Source organism: Euprymna scolopes, chromosome 19 (assembly GCF_053919585.1).
Source record: "Euprymna scolopes isolate OS-2025 chromosome 19, ASM5391958v1, whole genome shotgun sequence".
NCBI lineage: Eukaryota > Metazoa > Mollusca > Cephalopoda > Sepiida > Sepiolidae > Euprymna > Euprymna scolopes.
The window spans coordinates 88,779,756-88,805,911 of NC_136500.1; the positions used below are offsets into that span (position 1 = coordinate 88,779,756).

At 33.9% G+C, this 26,156-nt stretch overlaps 1 protein-coding gene across 3 annotated transcripts in view; it reads right to left on the minus strand.

Moving 5' to 3' along the window:
• Positions 1 to 26,156, minus strand: part of LOC145239826 (proto-oncogene tyrosine-protein kinase ROS-like) — a 682,889-nt gene that overhangs the window by 372,136 nt on the left and 284,597 nt on the right. For all 3 annotated transcript variants that reach the window (XM_080103360.1, XM_080103359.1, XM_080103361.1), the window contains exon 2: positions 19,044 to 19,097. In XM_080103360.1, the coding sequence (XP_079959486.1) occupies positions 19,044 to 19,097 (54 nt within the window). The remainder of the gene's footprint in view (positions 1 to 19,043; positions 19,098 to 26,156) is intronic.

Genomic DNA, 26,156 nt, shown 5'->3' on the forward strand with positions numbered 1-26,156 from the left:
TAGAATAATAATAACAAAATGAATTTTAATAAATGGACAATTAATTAAAATAAACATTAAACGCTATGATGATACTCCCATCGATTTCGAAGTATGAGGTTTGCCACAACTAAGTTGTCCGAAAATCCACACAGATGATTTGTTCATAGTGGTGAAGGCTTTGTGCAGAACCAACCATACTTTTTGGTACAACTGCCAATCTCAGACAATAGCTGCCACAAGACAGAGTAGATATTAGATCTCAGGTTTTACATAAGAGTTTTTCTTCTCCTAAATGCATGTCTTAACGAAGACTGAGGGTCCATCTCTTCCAGTCAATTAAACGCACCCCCCCCCCCCCAGATACCAGCCTGGAAATTTCTACGTCCCGGTACATACAGTACCTAGCGTTCCCAAATAGCCACCCATGTAGTACTGGGCAGGCTAATCGTGGCTTCGGTGATCTAGCGATAACGGGCGTGTCGACGTGATTGTTCCGTATATATGCCAAAAGCTATAAAATATAACTAGCACATAATATAAGGCTCTTCTCTGTATTGAGCACTTTTGAAATAAATACTGAAAAATGTGTTCATATTGTTTAAATGTATTATGTTATGATCTCTCTCTCTCTCTCTCACACACACACACACACACATACACGCACACACAATGTAATGTGGTTTTGTGCAGTATAGTTGACACAAAAAAGAATGAAAATAAACGAAATATTACATTGAAATAATTTAAAAAAAAAACGCTTTAAAAGGCGTTGAAACGTAAATCTATCTTTACTCCCATATTTTTTTGTCTATTGATATTCATATTAAAAACTCTTTTCTATTTATATAAAAAGAAAATACAACTTTGTTATATATGGGTTGTGGAATTGCATCCATCTGCAAAAGATCTAGCTAATTTGCATATTCTTTTAAACATTCATTCTATTTAATTCCAGATTACTTTTTTTTCTGTTTTCTTATAGGATGATCATCTTTAGTTAACTATTACGTGTAATTATATTCATGCAGATATTCTACATGATTTATACTTGCGCAATATTTGCATAGAAAGCTTATAGTAAACACAAACCTCTTTCTATATATATTTATGTATGCGTATATGTATTTGCTTAAAAAAATTTTTCCTGCCAAACTCCTATGTCAGTTTTTAGTCTACAGACATGAAACTTCATATATAGGGTATTCGAATCTATGCGAAACTTTATGTTTGGGTCTTAGCCGGGGAAAATCGACGCAAAAGTGTTAAAATTTAAAAATTGGAATTTGCCAGATGACGGTCAAACGACGGCATTACGAAAATGCATGCGTAACGTAATGGCTATTGGTTCATGTTTTAAGTTTTAGCCTCGCAGCAAACATGTCCTCATAGCTCAGACATTAAAGTCAAAGGAAAAAGTAAATCCTAAGCTAAACGTTTTGGTTTCGATTCTTAGTGGTGGTGCACGAATCTTTTTATTTTAAATTTGTTAAAATCATTACTATATATTGGGTCCAATATAATATCATAATAAATACGAAATCTGCATTAATCAAAATATCATATTTAAGCATATTTTACGACCGAGCAATGATGGGCGGCCTGCTAGTTAATAATACAATCAAGTAGAAAAGTCACTTTTATTGCCTTTGGTAACAGTTATTAAGCATTTTCTATAATAGCAAAAAAAAAAAAAAAAAAAAAAATTGGTTAAAACATAAATATGCAACACGTAAATGTTACCGAAGACAAGATTAACTACTCTTCTACCAACCTGGATAAGTTTTATTTGTGTTTTAACTTATTTTAAAGCTTTATTTACTTTGAACGAAAATAGTGTCAAGTCAGTTGAATAAAAGCGAAAAAAAATAGCGGTTTCGTTACAGTAATTTGGACCCTCGATAATCACTCAAAAATCGAAAATCAAACAAGATACTGGTAGAACCCCATTTAACAAAAGTCACCAATTGTGTGAAAATATGTTCTACCAATATTTTGTTTAATTTTCGATCAAATGAGTACGAACAGTAAAATGAATTGTTTTTGATTAATTCGCCAACTGTATTTGCTTTAAAGTAATTGTTGTCGCTAATAGCAATAACTAGACTTTTTAGTTGTTAAAAACGGTCAAAGTTTATAGCCCGTTGAAGGTAGTTAAATTAGTACTAATTTTTTTGCATTAAATATTAATCTTTATTAATTACTAACTGTGCATCGAACGGATACCGTTCGCCGAATCTTATAATAACAACGTTCAATACAACATTTCAACAAGATCGGCCGAGTAGTTTCCGAGAAAAAGTTGAATGAAAGGATGGACAGACAGACAGGCTGACAGATAGAAATAAGAGATAAGAAAAATATAATATAGACCAGCAATTCAGCCCGGCTTTGCTCGGGCCCAATGTACTGTTCATAAGTTGCCCTACGGGTGAATACACTTTATGTAAGATTTCAAATGTTTAGACCAAAATTTGTCTGAGTAATCTCGTAGAGACTGCAGAGATAATTTTTTTTTTAACTTTGCCCAGTTTTGACCCCTTAACATTTATAATTTTGGTATCATATCAAAATACAAAGTTTTATCCATGTGCAAGTTACCTACATCTAAAATTTCAAGTCTTTAGACCCAAAATTGGCGGAGGAATTTGGTAGAATCTGCAAAGGTCAACTCTTTCAACTTTGACCTTTTAGAAGCCAAATTTTCGCCCAAAAACTGATTACAATGCTTGCCGCGTGTCTGAATACCCCTTATGTATAAATTTAAAGTGTTTAGACCCAAAATTGGCTGAATAGTTTTCTAGAGACCGCAAAGGTAAAATCTTTTGAACTTTGATCCCTTTGCAGCTCAAATTTTCGACCCAAACCGATTAAAAACCTGCCCTATCTCTGAATACCCTTTCTGTAAAATTTCAAATGCTTAAACCAGAAATTGGCTGAGTAATTAGGTAGAGACCGCAGAGGTCAATTTTTTGAAACTTTAATCCCAATTTTCACCCCTTTTATTATTTATTTTATCATTTATGTTTTGAGTTCAAGTTAAATTAAAAAGTTTGATCCATGTCCAAGTAATCTAGATTTAAAATTTCAAGTGTTTAGAACCAAAATTGGCGAAGGAGTTTGGTAGTGTTTTCAGAGTTCAAATCGTTGAAATTTGACCCCTTGACAGCCAAATTTATGGCCGAAAACCGGTTAAAAAGATTTTACGAAATCTCAATACCCCTTATGTCAAATCTTGAGTCTCTAAACCGAAAATTGACAGTAATTTGGTAGGGAAATGCATACACACACACACACACACACACACACACACACACACGCGCGCGCACAGATATTTTCACTTTTATAGATACACAGATTACCGATAATTCAAAACATTCATATACGTCATCAAAAACACCCCTCTTAAAAAAAACAACAAAAAAAACAAAAAACAACAAAAAAAACAATGGTCGTCAACAACGCTAGCGTTAGAACGAGGTCAATATATTTATTTAAGTAAACACAAGTTTAAATGGTTGCATGAAAAGCAAGCTGATTTTAATCTTTATTTCTTGCAAATCCATTTTCTTCGCCCGACCTTCGCCAGAAGAACACGGTTTTTACTGCGTAATTTAGACATTTAAAACGAATGTACATAGTTATTTCCTTTTTTTTTTTATTTCGTAACCTGATGTCTGCGCTTCTTGCAATGTTTTTCTTATATAAAAAAGTAACATTAAATGTTATTGCCAAGGTCTATGTCTTCTTATCCACGGCTACAAATGGTACTCCCATCGTTTCTTTTTTATTTTATTTTCTATTCGTGTGGAAGAGGATGAGGGATGGGGAATGATGGAGACGGATAAGGAATGTCGGTGTGGAATTCTGGTGCGCAACTGTAATCGAATTGGAAAAAGGGTCGATAATCCAGAGTGATCTATTTCTTCCTTTGTTTGTGGTTATTTTTATTTCTTTTTCTTCTTCTTCTTGAAAATAAATATCCCCCATATTGGATGTACTTCCACACATCAACTCTCACACGCGTACACATGAATACATGTATTTTATACATACTCAAATACAAATTCAATTCATTACATACTTACGAACACGTTAATACAGGCACATTGATACACATATACACTAACAAAAGGATATACACTTAAAATATGTTGATTAAAATATTACTGTTGACACACGCTCAAAAGGCGATATTTACTAAAGCACATATTCATACATAATATACATACTATATTTTAACAACAATACATACATACATCACGTGTTTGTACGGAAGAATCACGTTGACACACCAGTTCTCGCCAGATCGTCGAAGTTAAGCAACGTTGAGCCTGGCCAGTACCAGATGGGTGACCATTTTGGGAAAGCGAGGCGCCGTATGTACCGCGAGGTAAAATACCAGGTTAGGAAATTAGCGCGGTCTATCTTTCTCTCAAGGGTAGCTGGGCCTCTCAAGCTATGGTAGGCAACCCAAGATGGCGTCGCGATAAAAAAAAATACCCTTGATAGCCCTGGGGAAGCATCAAGTATTCAGCTAGGGGCAAGATTTGAATTACACAACAAACTCGTGTAGTGAGTTCAATTTTGGCTGCGGCCGCCTTTTACGTTACGTTACGCTTGTTTATATGATGGCAATTCCAAAAGTAAAGACCCCTATTTTTAATAGTCAAAATGTTGAAGAGATACGAAGACGGTACCATTAAAGCGAGCGACATTTTGTGCTCCAAAATTTATTTTTCGACATAGTTACCATCAAACTTAATGCATTTTTGCAAGGAATTCAATGACGCTTCTGACGCCCGGCCATGATAGGGTTTGCTTTCTTAGAGTGTCACACCGCCAATAAAGAAATGAAACATAAATGCATAAGTTTAGTCATCATAACAATGCAATTTGCAATCCCCTCTAATCCATTCGGGCGGAATATAAAAATAGAAGCCATAACTTCTGGAACACCACTCATGCATATATATATAAATATCTATATAAATTCGAACACACGTATGTATGTGTATATATATATTATTTCATGTATCCAATAAAACACACACACACACACACACACACACACACACACACACACGTATATCCCTTTCTTGAGTTGAGCATATTGGGAAGTAAAATACAAACTGCCATTAGCGTATTAAGCGATGCTCTTTGTGTAAACAAATCGAACTTAGGCATTTGGACGATGTTTTGACTGTCGTTTGGGCGGTCGGGTTTCAATCTTGGCTTGAGGTAGTTGCCTGTCTAGCTGCGATACAACGAAACAGTACTGTATGTGGATGACTATATATATATATATATATATATATATATATATAAGAGATGTTATTTGTTTTTGTTTTGCGATACTGTTTGAATGAATTAAATTATTTATACGAAAGTGAATTTTTACCTAAATGCGTGTTGGGAATAATTTTCCCTTTGACCAATTTGATACCTCCAAAATGGGGAATGGCATATGTATTGTTAAATTATAATTATCCAATGATACGCTAGATTCAGCCACTCTGATGAGTCGTAGACAACGAAACACGTGTCAGTGGATAATTATATATTAGAGAGAGACAGAGAGAGAGAAAGAAAGAGAGAGAGAGAGAGGGGGAGAATGGAGGGAGAGCAAGTTGTTAGCCTAGTATGTTTGATTAAATACGACGGAGGTTTCTTTTTTTTAACACTTCTCTGATGATTTCCTCGATTTGACGAGCAATTCTTTTGGTTTCTGCTGGTAAATTATGTATTGTAGAACCGAATGATCTTGTTGCGGCCATTTTATTCTTGAGCGTTTTAAACCACGTTATCGTCATCAGGAGTACCTTTGCTCGTTTCATTTCATATTTTTTCTAAGTTGCCCAGCAGGGGAAGAAGGATAAGGTGTGTGTGTGTGTGGGGGGGGTTGAGTCATTTATTTATTTGTAGTCATATTTTGGTTTTGTTTAATTATTTTGATTTTATTTTTATTTATTTAATTCTTAAATACGCTTAATATGTTAGTATTTGCATTAAATTCCAAATGCTACATTATATATATATATATATATATATATATATATATATATATATGCATGCTTATATAAATACATACATCTTTCTCACTCTCTCTCTGTATATATATATATATATATATATATATATATATACACACACAAATATATATATATATATATACGTACATGCACACACACATTATATATATATATATATATATATATATATATATATATATATACAGAGAGAGAGTGAGAAAGATGTATGTATTTATATAAGCATGTATATATATATATATATATATATATATATATATACACACACAAATATATATATATATATATACGTACATGCACACACACATTATATATATATATATATATATACGTACATGCACACACACATTATATATATATATATATATATATATATATATATATATAAAAATGATAATAATGGAAATAGTATTCCGACGAAATAGAGAAATAAAAAGAAACAAACCAAGTTTATGCGTTCATCAACGTTTCGTTTTTATTGCGAGATTCATCCAGAGAAAGTCTTCCAATAAAAATAAAAACGAAACATCGATAAACACATTTGGTTTGTTCCTTTTTATTTCTCTCCTCTCTCCTCTCATTTCTCTCTCTCTCTCTCTCTCTCTCTCTATATATATATATATATATATATATATATATATATATATATATATATATATATATCGCTCTGTAACAGGTACGAAGGGAAAACGAAGGAACACACATCCAAAACAATGGCGGGAACCCTAGAGGGAGAATTCTAGTCCGTAGTGGAATGGGGACAAAAATGGATGGTAACATTTGATGCTTCAAAAGCTAAACTTCTTTCATTTAATAATTACGAGAAACCTCAACCACCAATTATTAGCTATAGCTAATAATACATTATTTAAAAGTACTTCTTTCAAATTCCTCGGCTTAACGTTCTCAGGGAATTTGAGTTGGAACAGATTTATCGAGGCTACTGCGAAGAAGGTGGGCTCTCTCTACCCTGCTAGAAAGTTACTTATGCTTGAGAGTATCCTGTACATGTATCAGGACACCGTTCGCCCACGTATGGAGTATTGTTGGTTCATTTGGGCTGATGCATCTGCTACTAGTCTATCACACTCCTGGACAAAGTTCAAAAGAGAGTCGCCAACCTAATAGGTCTCGTACTCTCAGCTAGTCTTCAACCTCTACCCCCAAAACGAAATGCTGCACCCCTTTGCCTGTTTTACAAGCATTTTAATGGTGATCATGAGAATTAACAACACTCCATGCACAAACAAATGATGGCTTCGTAGAGATATTGTATGAATTATGAAAAAAACTGAGCGTGTAAAGCCAGTCAAGTTTAACATAAGTTGTCTACCTGTTCGCTACATCTCCCGACCTCTCTCCAGCTATGGGTTAAATAGTTTTAATAATGTAGTCATATTCATTATTGTTTATAATGAACTATTTCAATTTCCTCTGACTGTTTAGAAAGAGAGAGAGAGAGAGAGAGAGAGAGAGAAAGAAAGAAAGGTGTAGGTGAGAGAGACGACATATAGAATAAGAGAGGGTCTGAAGGTCGAATAGTATACAGTGAGAGAGGGTAAAAGCGATAGAAAGAATGTTAGTAAGAGATAGATCACTTGAAATATTGCCAAATTGCAGCTAATTAAAAATTTAAAAGTGCTTAGGCCCAAAAGAATTGGAGGAGGAGTTTGGTAGAGTTTTCAAAGGTCAAATCGTTGAACTTTGATCCCTTGACAGCCAAATTTCTGGTCGAAAGCCGATTAAAAAGATTTTCCCAAATCTCAGCACCCCTTATGTCAAATCTAGAGTCTGCAGACTGAAAATTGGCAGAGTAGTTTGGTAGGGAAATGTACACACACAGGCACGCACAGACAGATAATTTCACTTATGTGTGTGTGTGTGTGTTTCTGTCTGTGTGTGTGTGTGTGTGCTTGTCATTTTACTTCAGTTTAACTTCTCAGAAATAAAGAGACTTCCTCCCTAAGGGCTAACACTTGATCTCGATATGTTTGTTCCATTGAAGATCTCCTTTACATCTCAAACACTGAGTTAGTAAAGAAATTGAGAACATCATTTTTCTCTCCCCAGTTGACCTTTTAAGTATGTCTTTTTTTGTGGTCTCTTGGTTATACTGGATTCCGCAACAAGAATTTAGCTAGTCTGGTGGAGTATCCAGTTTTATATTGTTATTTGAGGTAACATCATCTGGAGAAGGTGCAACATTCATTGTAAAAACCAGTATGGGCTAGCCATACTGAAGATCTGTATTTGGGCAACGAATACTATGTGATTTTGAATATTTAATCAAGGTTTACCTGTAGTAAAAAGTATCCTCATGTCAGGTTGCCCTGACAACACTCTGTACAGAGATACCTTATACACTCGAGGATAGTTACTAGTAGGCCTTCAAGTTCTCTCCAGTAGGCATTCAAGTCTCTCTCTCTCTCTCTCTCTCTCTCTCTCTCTCTCTCTCTCTAATTAAATACACATATATATAACAGTGCACTTACGTATAAATAATTGAATTCATTCCAAAATATCGCGAACAAAAAACAAATGAATAACATCTACACAAAAAAACGCGGTATCCAGCCCTCGTGCGAGATAGGACAGCGATAGAGGTTTAAGCTTCTTTCTATGGGGTCCGGATTTCGAATCTCGCTAGATTCAGCCACTCTGATGAGTCGTATTAATGGATAATTATGTTTTAAACAACACATATGTCGCTCCCTATTTGGGGGTACCAAATTGGTAAAAAGGAAAATTATTCCCAACTCGCATTTAGGTAACAATGTACTTACGTATAAATAATTGAATTCATTCAGAGAGTATCGTTAACAAAAACAAATATATATATATATATATATATATATATATATATATATATATATATATATATATATATATATATATGCAGTGCGCATGTACGTCTTATCTAAAGTTTCTTGAACCGTAATAAAAGGGGAATTTCCATATCATTTCAAATGACTCTCATCACCTTTTTGATAAGTAGCATAACATGCCGCCCTCCATCATCCCTCTTTCCCCCATCTTTCTTTTACACTTTAAGTAAAAAAAAAAAGACCCCCTTCTTCTCCCGCATAGATATCATCTGCCCTCCCTTATCTTCTCTTCTCCTTCTACTCCCTTACCCCCTCCGAGGCACCCTCCCTCCATTTAGCGGGATGCTATCATTTAAAAGATAAGCACTGATAAAGTTAACCACTGTTTGACTTGTGGGGTAGACATGGGTACAACCCTTGTGTCGCCCCACCCCCTCCCTACCCCTCCCACTTCTTACCCAGACATACTAACTTTTGTTCCTCTCTTTCTTTTTATTTACTGTCGGATGTAGTGGGAATGTGTTGCGCGTATTTCTTCGCTTTTCTTTTCCGCCATATTTTCTTTCTTTCTTTCTATTTTAGTAATTCATTGTCGTTCTTGAGTCAATTACTCTTAACCACTCGTTCGTCTTTCATTTCCTTTCATTGTTTTTGATTCTTCTTTCCTTGCGACCCGGCGCCGCTGGAGTTTTCAGCGCGGCACCAGAGTCTAGGTCCTGTAACGACCTGTTCCCTGTTGGTGACGGTATAATGCTGGTCCTATCCAGTTGCCTTCTCTATTTGAGAAGGTGTTAAGTGTGAGATGGCGGCAGTCAATCAAATCGGCGAAGAGTTAATGCAGTCCCGATCTTGAGTCGTTTCGAAGCAGAGGCCGAAGGCGAACTGATTGAATCCAAACTTTGACATTTTTTTTTTATAATAACTTTTGAAGCTTCTGATTGGTTGATTATTATAACTTGTGGTTATAAAAACGATCGTTGAAATCATGAAGGGAGCCTGCTTTGATCCCCACTTTCCGGTCTTGTGCCACATTTTGCTCTGGTGGGTAACAAATAAATATCTACCCTTATTAAATTCAAAAATATTTTAAGAGAAGGGTTTCCTATTTACAATGCCTCCTCACGGGGACAGAGTTAGACACCAGGGTCGTTTTTTTTTTTTTTTTTGACGTGGAGAAAAGGAACACAAATAAAAATTGTCTCACTCGTGAAGGATTTCTCTTCCACTGAGAGAGAACAAGAAATTGAAGTGTAAGAATGTCTGCTCTTATGAGATTAAGAGATTTAAAGAAGGGATTCGTTTCTTGTTAATTGCATCTTTTTGCGGGAGGGGAGGGTCTGACTTTTCAATTTCATTTTCCGATCTTTGTGTGATATTTCTCAGCGTGGGAGAGAAATAAATACCTTTCAATTACTCGTTTCAGTTTTACACATTCCGCCATATTTCAATTCTCCCCGCTTTTATTTTTCATTTCGCTCTTTCAATCTGCTCTTTCGATTTCATATTCTCTTTTCGGTTGGTTTACCGATTCTTTCAATTCATCGCTCTCTATTTCATTCATTCATTTCTTTTTATTTACAATGAAATAACCGCTTATCATAGCCGAAAAGGCTACTCAAGGATAACTGTTACTGAGTGCACGGTGGGCGCCAAGACAGCAGCGTAATGATTGTTAGCGGTGGAAGTTGGGCAGAATTCAATTATTTAAGAGGAGGGCTCAACAAGAACTTGTTTATATTGGACTTGAAGACGACCACATTGTAGTCAGCCGGGAAGCAGACCAATGAAAAAGTTCTACGGATGGAGAATTTTAGGAAAGAATCTTTGTTTGTGGAATTTATCTTTAGATTTAGGTATAGAGAGTGGGGAAAATGGCTAATTGTGGTTGTAGCCAGACGAGTGCTTTTTTGTGAAAGTAATGCAGTGTGGGACCATAGGTTGAAGCTCAGGCGAGCACTTGCCATGGAAGTAACGATAAAACAGAGCCAGGCTCACAGCATCTCTTCCGTGGGAGATAGTTCGTACGGACGAGAAAAGGGTGCCCCTTACGAGATTTTAAAGCTAATTTTGAACTCTGTCTTGGGGAGGCATTATAAATAGGAACTAAATACTCCACTCCGCCCAAAGATCAAAGTAGAGTATCTGGTCTTCAGATGCTACACTTCAATTTCTTGTTCTCTCTCAGTGGGGGAGCAATCCTTCATGACTGAGACAATTCTAAATTTCTGTTCATTTCTTCACGTTAAAAAACGAACCTGGTGTCTAACTCTGTAATCGTGGGGAGCCAAAATAAATAGGAACTCTCATCATTTCAAATGGTTTTTTTTTTCGAAGGACAACGGAATTTTGTGCATCAGCCTAAATTTCAGGGACACAACGCAGCCTTCTCAAAATGTACCAATTCCCATGGCGATTATAATAAATAATCCCCACTCTCTACACACATTGTATAAAAATATGTTGCTTGTTTTTCATCTGACATAAAAAAAGAAAGGGGCATAAGAAATAGATATTAGGAGACATAAGATGACAGTTTTATAGAGAGAATAAACAGTAAGATGGATCATAAAATAAACATAAAGGGGTCACACAACGAGGATGGTGTTATTCAATGCTGAAATGTAGGAATGATAAAGTTTAATTTAAAGTGTGATGAATTGCTGTTAAAAGGAAAGTGAAACAAGAGATTTGTGAGGTGAGTACAGCGTGTTGAAAAGCCATTGCTTTGTAAATTTTTAAGAATCCATGGTACTTTTAAATATATATATATATATATATATATATATATATATATATATATATATATATATACATGCATATGTAGATATTTTTATATATACATATATATATACATGCATATGCAGATATGTATATATACATATGTAGATATGTATATGTATATATACATACATATACATATGTACATATGTAATATGTATATATATGTATATATACATACATTTATATACATATATATGTATATATGTATATATATATATGTATATATGTATATATATGTATATATTTATGTATATATGTATATATATGAATATATGCAGATATATGTATGTATATGTATGTAAATATATGCATAAATGTCTATATATGTATATATATGTTTATATATATGTATATATGTATATATATATGTATATAAACATATATATGTACATATGTAGATATATATATATGTTCATATACATATATATACATATGTAGATATGTATATATACATAGATATATATGTATATGTATGTATATATATATGTATATATAGGTATATATATGTATATATATATGTATATATTTATGTATACATGCATATATATGTATATATATGTGTATATACGTATATGTATGTACATATGCATATAAATGTATATATCTATAATATAAAGCTGAATGTGTGTGTGGTCACGAATAGGCTCCTATATGGTTGACTATTTAAAAAAAAAAAAAACTGATTATATATAATGATAGAAGGTGTATCGAGACACAGGAATGGGTATGTTTGATCTGGCAGAACAGTGGTTCATTAAAATTGTGGGGTCGCGTTTGCGCCTGGTCTACAAAGTATGGAAATAAAAAAATATATAAAAATTAAAAAAAAAAAACGTTTACAAGTGTTTTTGATATAGATGTACATAAGAATACTTTGATAAGTATGTTTTAACTTAAATAGGGATGGTATAATAAAATTGTGGGGTGTGCGTTCGCGTCTGGCCTCCATAGAATGGAAATAGGCACACACTTTAATAAAGACTTTTCATATCTATCTGCGTAAATATACTTTGATAATTATGTTTCATTTTGAATAAATATGGTATCATAAAATTATGGGGTGTTCGTTCACGCCTGACCTCCATAGAATGGAAATATGTCACAAAGTTTAACAAGGGTTTTTATTATAGATCCACAGAATATTGTGATAAGTGTTTCAGTGTGAACAGGTATGGTATAATAAATTATGGGGTTTATGTATTTTATTTTTACTTTCATCATATTTTGCTTTTGTTTTGATATCCTCAAATTCGAAGCTATCTCTTTACAACCCTTCCTTTTCATAACCTATCATACTTTCATAAATCAGAGTCCATTTTCTGTAGGCTGTTTGTGAACCCAGTCAACGACGGGTACTTTTGCTAGTATGTATATGTATCTGTATATATATATATATGTTTATATATATATATATATATATATATATATATATATATATATATATATATATGGCACTATATCTGAGTGCATGCCCGTGATTTGGCCCTAGACGGAGAGATACACAGAAATGCATCCCATAATTCCCTTTGTTTTTATCGACCTCTTTCTGTCCGGTCCGCCATGAGGTGAGCACGTAGTTTCTGTCCCTCTGTAAATGAAAGAAGGAGGACTCCCCTACCTCCCTGCCTCAGCACTAATTAGGTTAGTTAGTTTTACAGAAGTAATGATCTAAATCAATTCTAGGATCTATAAATTGTACGTTAATATTGTAATATATATATTGTATACATTTTATAAAATAAATAGTTTGTTATATTCCTCATATATATTGCGACCCGTGTTGTGTTTTTTGTGTCTGCCATAAATGTTTAAGTCGAATGAAGCAACCCTGAGGACAAAAGAAGTTTTCATACAATATGTCACCAGAGTGATCTTTAGAGAATGTGAGAAGAGAGGTGTGTAATACAGTTCTTTTAAACATGGCGAACGAAAATAGATTATTGATGATGTTGGGGACAGATAGTTAACACCTTGGAAGGACGGTGTTTATATTAAAGTTCTTTTACAGATACGATAGACAGAATCACATTACCTTTCAGGTTGAAAGATAACAAACAAGACTTATAAATATGATCATCTTTATTCTATTCGGATGGAGATGATGATGGTCAGGAATTAAATTGCCTTTAGAATTACATTTTCTTGTTCCCCTTCCTGGTCGCTTCACATAGGGTTTCTGCTAATTCGCCTCTCCTCTCTGAGCTGACTCCCCTGACTGAACCGATTCTCTGAATATATTGTAAATATCTTTCTTTGTGACGTCAAAGACGTGCTCCAGCCACGTGAATGTTCTCACGTGGATGTACATATATGACTTCCATCATGCCTTCGGCCACACAAAGAACATTCCTAAACTGTTTTGTTTTCCATTGACCTCCGCTTTATCATTATTTAGTTATTTCTACTATAATGGACAATTCACTAAATTCCAGAGATTGCAGTATGCATTCACTTTTAACTTTTGAATACTGGGTTCGATTCTAGCCTTTTCCTTTTAAACATATATTATTTTCCAACTTATTTACGGTGTTCTTTTAATTACTGGGATCTGTCCCCTTTCATGTGTAATACAAGGAATAGAAGCCAAGTAATAACCTGACTCACTTTATTCCGTTGAAACAACGACATTTATTTCCGAGTATTTTCCCTGAATAAAATGTGATCTGCGCACACGTTATTTTTATATCTCTTTCCTTTCTTCCTTACCGTGACGTCGCTTCGCACACGGCTCGGCATTCGCATACAACAGTCATAGGCACGTTCGAGCTCTGTTACACTTGATAATTCAACAAATTTTATTTTGACCTGTAATTATTTTTATACTGGATCATTTTTCGTTATTTTTAGAATTTATACCAATTTCGACAAGAGACGTAAGTATTAGGTTGGTGCAAAAATAATGTCGTTTTTTAAAGTTAAACTTCAAGTCAAAGAACGACATTATTTTTGCACCAACCTCATACGTAATAGTCTATTTACTTGAAATGCATTTGTTCGAAAATGCGGTATTACTGCACAAGAACCGAAGTCTTTAGTAAAATAGAAATCAGAAATTAGAATTAAGTAGTGAGAACTGTATTGGAACTCTTTAGTGTTGGGAGGCAGGAAGTTAGAAAAATAGTAAATCAGAAGAAAAGGCTAAGTATTAAATTGATGTAAAGGTCAGCAATTTTTTCTTTGCTTTATAGGTAAATGGATGTAAAAAAATGATAGCAAAGCCTGGGAAAGACAGTAAATAATGAGCAGTGACTTTAAGACTCTTGCTTACTACATCTGTTGTGTTAAAGATTTTCTTTTCACAGACCATTTTTTCCCCCTTCTTTCCTGACTGCTGAGATTTTTCTCATTTCATTTCGTTTCGTTTTCTTTTATTTTTTTCTTTTTTCGTCTCGGTTTTTTCTTTCTTTCTTTTTACAACACTGGAAGAAATAGAGAAAACCATGGAAGAAATTCTCTGCAATCTTAAAGGGGCGGCCAGAAGGTTTCTCTGCAGGAATCTAACTACCAAGCAATAAGGCGTTGAATGGTGATGGCATTGGTCGCTGCCGCTGCCGTCGCCTCCGCCGAAATAATCTAAGGTGCGTTTGAACTTTTGGGGTCTGGCTGATATTTCATCTCTCACCTGGTAGAAATAGTTCATCTTATTTCTTCTGCCTCAATTCTCCTCAATTATTAAGGGGTGGGTGATGATACTGGCTTGTAGTAATTTTTACATATGCGTCTCCCACTGTGAAAATTTCTCTACGAACCTGTTTATTTGATGTATAATGTGTAGTTTATATCACATAAAAATACTTGAAGAACATATAACATATAATTTTGGATAAGATACCCCACTATTTTTTTCTATAAATTTATATATATATATATATATATATATATATATATATATAATTATTTCCACAGCCAAACAACCGTAGCCTACAAGAGCGCTGACAGCCAACAAACTCGAGTCTTTGACTCCCAGTTTGTTGGCTGTCATGGCTCTTGTAGGCTGTGAAGTTGTTTGGCTGTGGAAGTAATTATATAATTTCTCACATTCTGAAAATTATATATATATATATATATATATATATATATATATATATATATATATATATATAATTTCGAATCTCGCTATGATGAATCGTAGACGACGAAACAATTATATTTTTAAAACAATATATATATATATATATATATATATATATATATATATATATAGAGAGAGAGAGAGAGAGAGAGAGAAAGAAAGAGAGAGAGAGAGAGAGAGAGAGAAATAAAAAGGAATAAACCGTATTATGTGTTCATCAACGTTTCGTCTTTATTTCGAGACATCCTCTGGATGGAATAAAGACGAAACGTTGATGAACACATAATACAGTTTCTTCCTTTTTATTTCTCTATTTTGTCGGAATACTATTTCCATATTCCTCATCATATATTTATATATATATATATATATATATATATATATATATATATATATATATATATATATACAATGAAATACGTGTCAAACGAGTATGGAAAGAGTAAATATAAAAATTCGCCTATATATTCATAAGAAAAATCATGATTGTGGATGGAGTTTTGCAGTAACGGGAATGAAAATTTTGCAGTATACCTGCTCTCAGAAACCGATAATATATCTTCATTGAGCTTATTATTCATAAAAGTTTTGACTATTTTATAAGAAATATATTCAGTAAAAGTATATTTTTTCTATTAACTCAATATACATATATATATATGTATATAAATATGTGTGTAATGTAATATAATAAAATCCGTGATTTTTTTTAAATTTTATTTTTTGGTTCCCCGACAAAAGGAGGGTGAACCTGTCAATAGTCTCTTGTCCGTCCGTCTGTCCGCACTTTTCTCAATAACTAAGCCTTGGAATTTTTTTGAAATTTTGCCCAAATATCAAACATGATATGAGTAAAAAAGTAACAGAACGGATTTTCCGGGTTAAAATGGCCAAAATTGACACTTTTTTGCTTATTAAAAAAAAATTGATGTCTTGGATTTTTATAAAATTTTCTGAAAAGTTGTAACTAACTGATTTCTAAATAATTTGGTTTGGCTATACTTTGCGATAACTCTTGGGTGTGCCTCTTGGGCTCTTTTAGGGTTAATAAAAACACCCCATTATGGGGACTATTTTATTATATTTGTCAAAAATTTTCTGTGTATGTCTATTTAGCAGTTTTGCATGGTGCTGAACTCAAATATAAATATGTTAAGCCCTTGGGGACTTTGGGGGCTAAATGGGGGAGGGAGGAAAAATGATGGACTTAGTCATTTCTTTTTTTTTGAATGGTGCAGAACTCAAATTTACGTACGTTAAGGTCTAAAACTGCACCGTTTGTTCATTCCACCAGGATTTGACGTCCCTGGGGATTTTGGAGGCTAAATGAGGGAAGGGGAGCAAATGCTGAACTTTTTTTTATGCCTCGTTCACTGTGCATTCACGGGGGACCATGCATGCTTCACTTGTTTTGTTGTTGTTTTTTTTTTTTTTTTTTTGTATGTGTTGCGTTGTGGCCTGGATTGGTCTCTAAGGAAAAACACGAACGCGGAGATGAGTAAGAAAAGGTAAAATATATTGAAAGAGAACACAGCAAATTCAAGAGCAATCATGGTAATAAGTCCAGTCAAGATGGCGGACTACGAAAGTACACTGACCACCCCCGAGAGTCGTACCTCTCGGTCGATTTCTACAGTTAGGAAGAGTTCATCTTTAGTGCATGGGTGAGTCAGCACAATGATATGCTCTCACATTTTAAGTCGAAATTATTTACGTGACTAAAAGAGGAACTAATTGTAAAGAAATGCTTAACTCTAGCGGATTCTTATGCACCTACGTTACCGTGCTATTTTTCATAGTATTTTCACGTTAAATTCAAGCGTTACGATGGATTTTGTTTATTAATATGTAAGGTCAAAGTTCAGAATAATTAAAAACATCCTCCCTTCGCCTTGTTAAAGAAAGGCTTTCTAAATAATAACGTTATTATTTCAGCGCCGTAAAATAAGCGCATAAGTATCATCATTTTTTGTTAAATTGTTAGGTGAAAGTGCAAAATACTTATAACTCTCCCCCATTGTAAGTAATGACTTTCTAAATAATAACGTTATAACTGTGATGAAAATAACCTTTATCTTCGAATGGCTTTTGACCTTCATATATGGTGATGTATTGGTTAAAAATATATAGTGATGCACTGGTTAAAAATATATGGTGATGTACTGGTTAAAAAATATATGGTGATGTATTGGTTAAAAAAATATGGTGATGTTTTGGTAAAAAAAATATATGGTTCTATATTAGTTAAAAAATATATGGTGATGTACTGGTTAAAAAAATATATGGTGATGTATTGGTTAAAAAAATATATGGTGACGTATTGGTTACAAAAAATATATGGTGACGTATTGGTTACAAAAAATACAAGGTGCCTTCAATAATTTCCAGACTTTTTTCGTATGTCTATTTTTTGTTGATATGCAACACTTGTCCCCTTCGAAGTAATCTCCTCCAGATGCAATGCACTTGTTCTATCGTTCCAACAACTTTTGGAAAGCCCCATGGAAATCCTCTTGTGTGAGCGTGTCAATGACCCTCGTCGCAGCCTCTTTCATCTCCTCAGTTGTCTAGTGACATCCTCTAAGGTTTTCTTTGAGTTTAGGGAATAACCAAAAGTCACAGGGAGCAAGGTCTGGACTATAGGGAGGGTGAGGAACTATCTTGGTACCCATCTTGGTCAAACAGTTTGTGACAAAGATAAGCACCCTTGGGACAAGCTTTGCGAAAATCTTCAGCAAATTTAGTTCTCGTGAATAATTGTTTATACAGTTCCCACACTGACATCAAACTGTGCGCTTTTTGTCTCTATAGACACAGGACGGCCTTTATCTATGAAATTCTTTATTTGGCCAATCAACTCTGGTGTTCTGACTTCCTTATTCTTATCAAACCTCTCATTATCACTCACAGACTACCTGCCTTCCTTGAATCTCTTATACTACTGAAAAACTGATGTTCGATTCATGTCAGATGGTCTAAAAGTAATCAAAATCATACGTCTCTGTGGCACTTTTTCCGAGGAGAACAGAATTTTGTTGCCTATCGTGTCCTCTAAAGTGTCCTCACGTTCAGATTCGATTTTTGAAATTCCTTAGCTGTGACAATCAGGCTTTGGTAGAATGTATTCCAATTCCTGCTGTAGCTGTTCATTTGAACTTGAAATCATAAAAATTGGTCAGTCATCTCATAAAATGCATAGCAAAACCATACTGAATTTTCAAGAGTCTATGACAATTTTAAAAATCTGGAAACTTATTTAAGGCACCTCGTAAAAAAGAACTGACATGCCACAAAGCAAACTGATCCATTTTATCACATTTAAAATTGTTCACTTACCTGGCTGGCTTTACATGCTGTGTCACAAAGGGTGCTTTTTTCCCGGGAACTTTCCTAAAATCAACGAAAATATCTTTGTTAGAAAAACGTTTGAAAGCGAGATAGGGAATCAGTGCAATCAATTTAGTTTAAAATAATATAACTGGTCACGATCAAATACAACATATGATATTAATTCTATTAGTTCCAATATTTTATATACCGAATGATTTCTAATCCAATATTTGATCTAATAGGTACGGGCAATAATGGCGAAAAAAATAATAAGGAGATGTAGTTTTGAAATTCGGTTTATCGTATTTTTTTTCTGTAGGTTTCCGACTACTTTCAAAAAGAAAAAAATATATATTTGTACACGTAAAAAAAAAAAGTTACAATGAAAAATGTTTTCACGGCGACATTCAGAAGCTGATAAATTCAGCAAAATTTTGAAGTTAAATAAATTTATTGTAAAAATCCTTTGATAAATGAATAGTAGTTTTCTTGATCTATTTCAAAGATAATTAGCTAAGTAATGATTTTTTTTTAATTATATAAATATAAAATAGTTTGATAATTTTTTGATGAAAAAGATATTCTGAAACAAATTCAATATGAGCATATGTACAAGTGATGTTCCAAATTAATGCCTCCTATTTTTTATCCACCCGAAAGAGTGGATTGCAAATTGTATTGTTATGAAAGCTAAACTCATGACTCGAAATCTTTATCTATCTGTTACAAATACTGATTGTGTGAGGTTCTAAAAAAAGCAACCCTTGTCATGGACGTGCGTCAGAAGCAGAGATTCGGCATTGAGTTCCTCCACACAGAAAAAATCATTGAACCGATCAAAATTTATCGGTGTCTGTTGAACGTTTACGAAACCAGAGCAGTTGATGTCAGCACAGTAAGGAGAAGGGTTCGTCGATTTCAGAGTGGCGACAGAGATGTGAGTGACAGACGCACTCTGAACTCTTACGACTGAGGCATCAAAGGAGGCAGGCAAAATGTATTGAGAAAAGTGGTGACTATATAGACAAAAATTCTGGAGCACAAAAGTTCGCTCGTTTTAATGATACCGCTTTCGTTTTTGTAGCTCTTGAACGTTTTAGTTTTTGAGTTAAAAGATAGGATGTCTTTCTTTTGGAACGACTCTCGCATTTTGTTTACATTTTCTTTTTGTTTGATGACATTCTGCCTTGAATGACGTCTGTTGCCGGTGTTGGTAATCGTCTTTACACTATTTGTACAAGACAACTACGCAAATGGCAAATTAGGATGACAAACAAGAAAGTTAAACTTGTGTATTCATTCTTTTACCGACTGTAATCCTATCTTCATATTTATTGTTATTTCACCACGTTTTGGCCAACTCATCTTATGGCCTTCTTTTGCACAAATATTAAACATGGTATGAGTAAAAAAGTAACAGAAAGGATTTTCCGGGAAAACTCCGGTTGCCTTTCGGGTTAAAATGACTAAAATTGACACTTTTGTGCTTATTAAAAAAAAAAGTGATGTATTGGATTTTTATAAAACTTTCTGAAAAGTTGTAACTAACTGATTTCTAAATAATTTTGATTGTCTATACTTTGCGATAACTCCTGGGTGTGTCTGAGGGGCTCTTTTAGGACTAATAAAAACACCCCATTTTGGGGACTATTTTACCATATTTGTCCAAAATTTTCTGTGTATGTCTATTTAACAGTTTTGCATGGTACTGAACACAAATATAAATATGTTAAGGCCTTGGGGACTTTGGGGGCTAAATGGGAGAGGGGGGGACAAAATGATGGACTTAGTCATTTCTTTTATTTTGCATGGTGCAGAACTCAAATTTACGTACGTTAAGGTCTAAAACTGCACCGTTTGTTCATTCCACCAGGATTTGACGTCCCTGGGGATTTTGGGAGCTAAATGGGGGAGGGGGAGCAAATGCTGAACTTTTTTTATGCCTCGTTCACTGTGCATTCACAGGGAACCATGCATGCTTCACTTTTTTGTATGTGTTGTGTTGTGCCCTGGATTGGTCTCTTTAGGTGACGAAATAGACATGCTGAGTCTTGTACCTGTATCCTCAGTAAATACTACCGTCCATATTTGTTGTTGTTGTATTATCACATTTTGGCCAACTATTCCTTCGGCCTGCTTGGGAAGAAGTGAAACCGCTATTGTCGAGTAATACTCACTTAGAACCGGGGCCCGGGACACAGTGGATAGAGGTGTTGAGTGTTTACGGTTCCATGTGAGCATTGTCTGAAGAAAGCGGGTTCAATTCTACCCAAGAAGGCCGGAGGATTAGTTGTCGAAAACGTGGTGAGACAACAACAATTATGGAAGGCAGTAACTACTGAGGATACAGTTGCAAGATTCAGCATTCATATCCCATCGCTGTTAATCACCTGCAGAAGGCCAGAGCATAAGTCAGTCGAAACGTGGTGAAATAACAACAACTAAGGGAATAGTCCACAAAAGAAAATGAATACACAAATTAAGAATCTCATCTCAAATGATTCCAAAGCATAAAAATAAAAATAATGTTTATTAAAGTCAAACCACATAACCAGTATATTGGACCGTAATAGTACAGGTATGAAAGAAGATTGTGTCAGCCAATGACAACACAGAATAGCTTTACATCTTAAGTTTCAACCTTCTGTCATACATGAAAATAAAAACAAGTTTCCGCACTCGTTACAGAAAAAACATACAGATTTCACGAATTGCGTCCATACCTTCATAACTCATTGTTTTCCTTACATGCGATCTACAGTATCCTTACAGATAGAAATCAAAATCCCTTATTGATTTTTTTTTAAATAGACAACAGACGAGAGGAGATTGATTCGATTTGATCTTCATTCCAAATTACTGTACATTGAAGGTGGGAATAGTAAGAGAGATCTATAATCAGTGGTAAATAACATTTTGTAAGCCCATATCATTTTTCTAGATTAACACTGCCCACAAAACTGCTCACGTCACATTCCACCGCATGTTGAGTGCGAAGTTACATGATTACACTGAGGGTTATATATATATATATATATATATATATATATATATATATATATATATATATATATATATATATATATATATGTGTGTGTGTGTGTGTGTGTCTGTGTGTGTATGTATAGTAAGTTATAAAATATATATGACAATTAAGCTACACAGAATAAGCCTGATGAATCCTAGCGTGGATGAAACGCGGAATATTCTGTGTAGCTTAATTGCTATATATATTTTATAACTTACTACCTAGCTCTACCTGCGTATTGAGCACTGTTGAAGTAAATACTTAAAGTTTGCGCATAAATTTATACTTACATATATTAATTTATGTGACTAAATTAAGTAATCATATATCTATAATATAAAACTGAACGTGTGTGTGTGTGTGTGCGTGTGTGTGTGTGTGTGTGTGTGTGTGTGTGTGTGTGTGTGTGTGTGTGTGTGTGTGGTCACGAATAGGCTCCTATATGGTTGACTATTTTAAAAAACTGATCACATATAATGATAGAAGATGTATCGAGAATCAGGAATGGGTATGTTTGATCTGGCAGAACGGTGGTTCATAAAAATTGTGGGGTCTGCGTTCGCACCTTGCCCCCAACGTATGGAAATAAAAAATGAAAAAAAAACGTTTACAGGGGTTTTTGATATAGATGTACATAAGAATACTTTGATGAGTATGTTTGAACTTAAATAGGGATGATATAATAAAATTATGGGGTCTGCGTTCGCACCTGGCCTCCATAGAATGAAAATAGGCACAATCTTTAATAAAGACTTTTCATATCTATCTGCGTAAGTATATACTTTGATAATTATGTTTCAGTTTGAAGAACTATGGTATAATAAAATTATGGGGTGTTCGTTCGCGGCTGACCGCATAGAATGGAAATATGTCACAAAGTTTCACAAGGTTTTTTAACATATATTCACAGAATATTGTGATAAGTGTTTCAGTGTGAACAGGTATGGTATAATAAATTATGGGGTTTATGTATTTTATTTTTACTTTCATCATATTTTGCCTTGGTTTTGATACCCCCAAATTCGAAGCTATCTCTTTACAACCCTTCCTTTTCATAACCTATCATCCTGTTATAAATCAGAGTCCATTTTCTGTAGGTTGATTTTGAACCCAATCAACGACGGGTACATTTGCTAGTATATATATATATATATATATATATATATATATATATATATATATATATATATATATATATATATATATTGTTTTATTTTACTTCAGTTGAATTACTCAGAAATCAAGGGACCCACTACCTGGGGTTAACACTTGAACTCTATATGAGATACATAGATATTCGAATGTGCCATTAAAGTTCTTTATCTCTCAAACACTGAGTTAGTAAAGAAAGTTGAAACATAATTTCCTCTCCCCAATTAACCATTTTCATATGTTTTTTTTTGGTCTCTAGGTCTTACTGGATTCCAGAACAAAAATTTATCTAGTCTGGTAGAGTATTCAGCTTCGCGCTATTACTTGAGGTAATGTCATTTGGAGAAGGTGCACCATTCCTCGTAAAAGCTAATGTGGGTTAGATCTCATTTGGGCTGCGAATACTATGTGATTTTAAATATTTGGTCAGGGTTTACTTCTAGGGAAATTATCCTCATGTCAGGTTGTTCTGACAAACCCCTGTACAGAGAGACCTTAGACACTCGAGTATAGCGTATAGTAGACATTCAAGTTCTCTCTCTTTATATATATATATATATATATATATATATATATATATATATATATATATATATACATGTGTGTGCGCGTGCTGTGTGTTTGTGTTTGCGTATGTGATAAGTTATATCGTGCAAACGATGGTGCAAATAAACATTAAAATATCAACAGATTCATCCAGCCAATCAAATTAATATTGTTTATGAACATTTTTACAAATTTCACAAATTGTGTTCATAGTTTCGTCACTCCATATTCTCCTTATATGCGCTCTAGCATCATCTTTCAGGCTGAGAGTTTTCTCTCCTGAAATAAAAGTTCCTTATTTATATTTTTAAAAAGGAATAAGTCTAGACAAAACTGATAGAAGAGAAAAGAGGTTTATTTGACTTGATCTTCATTTGAAATCACTGATCGATGAGGATGAGAATAGGAAGAGAAATTTGTCATATGTCTTACATACACACTTATATGCACACTTACGTGATTCATAAAGACTGAAATCAAAGATTGTTATTGATATTTTTAAAAGAACGAAGTTTAGAGAAAACTGGTGGAAGATAGAGGTGATTTATTCGACTTGATCGTCATTTCAAATCCCTGGCCAAATTGTGTTCATATCTTCGTAAGTGCACGTGTATTATTTTTTATTTTATATTATATTATTATATAATATAATATGAAATATATATTATTAGGTTGGTGTAAAAATAATGTCGGTTTTACGTATGTATATCTGATAACAAAGGACATTATTATTGCATCAACCTGATACAATAATAAAACGGGTGAAGCTGCAAAACTCATTACACCATTATATCTCTTGATTTTTTTCATGTCATGTTTAGCCGTTATATCTCTGCATTGAATTGTCTTCTATAAATAACACATATATTTTTTATGTATTATGTATTCGGGGTCAACGGCCAACTAGCACCATGTGTGTTTGTGTGTATGTATGTGTGTGTTGGGGTGGCGAGGGCTCCCATAAACCGTGGTGAAGGCAACCTTTCTAGGAGAAGCAAGTCTCTGATTAAAAAAACAAAGCGGGAGACCAGTACCCGCATTAAGCTAATCTGCAGTTTAACTTGTTGCTGGCTATCTTGCTCTTGCTTGTTGTCGGATATCAACATTTTGAACCGAGAGAGAGACTTAGCTGTCGTACAAAGCTAAGACTCTGTAACATCATCTGTATATAGATACTCCCTCAGACATTTGTTTATTAAAATGGTCCTGTGGCGATGGAAGTCATTTTTGGGCTCATGGAATTTAAGTGTCTGAGAGAGTGGCACTCGTCTGATAAGACGTTGCAATCATCATGTATGCATGTATGTATGTATGTATGTATCTATCTATCTATCTATGTTTGTGCGCGTGTGTGTGTGTGTGTGTGCGTGTGTAATAACTTCCTTGTATTCATACTGTACAGATCATGATGGAAATAAAAATGGCAATATCAACAAATTCAACTAGCCAATCAAATTAATGGTCCATTGTTTACGAATATTTTCAAACTTTCTTTAATCATTTCTCCTTTCTCAATTATTTTTTTTTCTTTTCTTTTTCTTTTCTTTTATTTATTTATTTATTTTCTTGTTTTGCCAGTTGAAGTTTATCCGACGGGCAAAAATTTGATCGTCTGCACTATTAATTTTAGACATTCATTCATAAAATGAAACCCGCCCGAAGGACACCGTCTTTTATGCTCTGTACATGTTGTTTTCAGATGAGCAAACATTGCGATAATGAAATCAAAACAATAGAAACCGCCATTTTGTATGAGTCATGAATTATTTTCATAATTATTTTAAAACATTTAAAGAATAAGTAACGAAATGTTTCCCCCCCCTTTTTTTATTTGTGGCCTGCAAGTTTACAAACACTAACAATGTTGCTATTATTTCATGCTTCCGGTGATTATTCCATACTTCCTGTTCTAAAAAAGAGTGGATATTCTTAAGAAGCGCCCGTTCAATCTGTGCGTTTAGCAATAAAATGTTATTTCTTCAAACTGAAGCATGACATACTAAATAAAATCTTATTTCACCCTTAAGCATGACAGACCAAGGAAAGTCTGTTTCAAACTAAAGTGAAACAAGGGAAAATTATATTTCAAACTTAAGTATTACAGATCAAAGTCAGTTCTATTTTAAACTTAAGTATGATAGACCAAAAGAAAAGTCTATTTCACACTTAAGCATGACAGACCAAAGAAAATTCTATTTCAAACTTAAGCATGGCAGATTAAAATAATGCTAATTTAAACTTAAGCATTATAGACCAAAGAAAATCCTATTTATATGACAGACAAACTCATTAACGAGGTCAGTAAAAAAATGCATCCATTAAATTCTATGACTTGAACAAGAAAAATGGTATTCCAAATTGAACGTGACAGACAGACATCGATACGAGGTCCA